This window comes from Cicer arietinum, unplaced genomic scaffold (genome assembly GCF_000331145.2).
Source record: "Cicer arietinum cultivar CDC Frontier isolate Library 1 unplaced genomic scaffold, Cicar.CDCFrontier_v2.0 Ca_scaffold_744_v2.0, whole genome shotgun sequence".
Lineage (NCBI taxonomy): Eukaryota > Viridiplantae > Streptophyta > Magnoliopsida > Fabales > Fabaceae > Cicer > Cicer arietinum.
The window spans coordinates 1,359-2,613 of record NW_027334393.1 but is presented as its reverse complement, the minus strand read 5'-3'; the positions used below and the strand labels follow the sequence as shown (position 1 = coordinate 2,613).

Sequence of the window (1,255 nt, the reverse complement as noted above, 5' to 3'; positions counted from 1 at the left end):
GATTTAAGTATTATTACTTGATTTAATTTAAAAATTTACTAGTACTTCTAAGATTTTCCTAGAAAATTTCGTTTTAAATTAAATAAGTATAATACAATTTTAAACCCTTATTCCCTATATCACCTATCAGAGCATGGTTCCTCCCAAACTGGAACTTCAAGATTCATTAACTTGTAACAAATGTGATTTTACAAACGCATGGCCAAGCCAGTCAAGCACAAACAACGAAGGAGGTGAGTTTCGAAATCATGATAACAGTATAATACAAGTAAAAAGAACACGCAAACAATCATAATAGAACCATATCATTACACAATTAAACATTCCATCAAGAAAATATCACATTAAAAATAAAAATAATACGTTAATAGAAGACATGAGATAGAATAATAAGTTAATAGTAAAAATATGGTGGAAATGTGAAAGAATGAAATAATATTGCAAATGACTACTTGAATTTTTCATTACATATTAATCAAGGATGTACCTTAAAATGTACATAGATTCTCCTTGAAATGCACATATTTTTCTTATGTGCATATATTGAAATGCACATATTTTTCTTATGTTTTTTGTTGCGCGTATTAAATTTCTTTGTTAACTTTTACTAAATTATTCGTGAGCCAAATTTCCTTGTAACAGAATTGCTTATAAAAAACCTTAACATATGGGTGTTTAATTTATATAATACGCACCGATGCCATACGATTATAAGATACAATATTTTAAGAAAATTAAAGTGTGAGTACCACTACTAGAAATCTGCGTTTTTCCTGCGGATTTAAGCAAAAATTCCGCAGGAAAGCATGTTACCTGCAGATTTTCTGGCGGAACGTTATCCCCACGTAAAACCTTCGTGGATAATTGTTACCTGAGGATTTTAGTATCCGCAGGTAAATTACCTGCGGATAAATCCGCAGGAAAATTAAATAAAATCCGCAGCAAAGTTTAAGAAAACTTTAGGCATTTTCTTACGACTTTTCATGCAGAAACATTTGCAGCACGGTTCCTACAAATATATTTCGTATGAAAATCTGCAGGTATATCCATACGAAATTTTGCACCAACATGTTTCGCAATTAAAATTCGCAGGTAATTTCGTATAAAAATAATTTTTAAAAAGGAATCCGCATGCTTAAATTTCCACATTAAACGAATTTGTCCGAACTTTTATTTATATAAAAATTTTAACTAAAAATATATGAAAATATTATTATAAATACATTTTTAAAATATTTAATATTAATCTTCAATT

General features: G+C 28.6%; 1 protein-coding gene across 1 annotated transcript in view; it reads right to left on the bottom strand.

Annotated features, from left to right (window-relative positions):
* Nucleotides 1-871: 871 nt before the first annotated feature.
* LOC101512520 (uncharacterized) overlaps nucleotides 872-1,255 on the bottom strand; it is a gene marked incomplete at both ends in the record, with an annotated part of 1,426 nt that continues 1,042 nt past the window's right edge. The window contains one exon of the mRNA XM_027331211.2: nucleotides 872-902. Within this exon, the coding sequence (XP_027187012.2) occupies nucleotides 872-902 (31 nt within the window). The remainder of the gene's footprint in view (nucleotides 903-1,255) is intronic.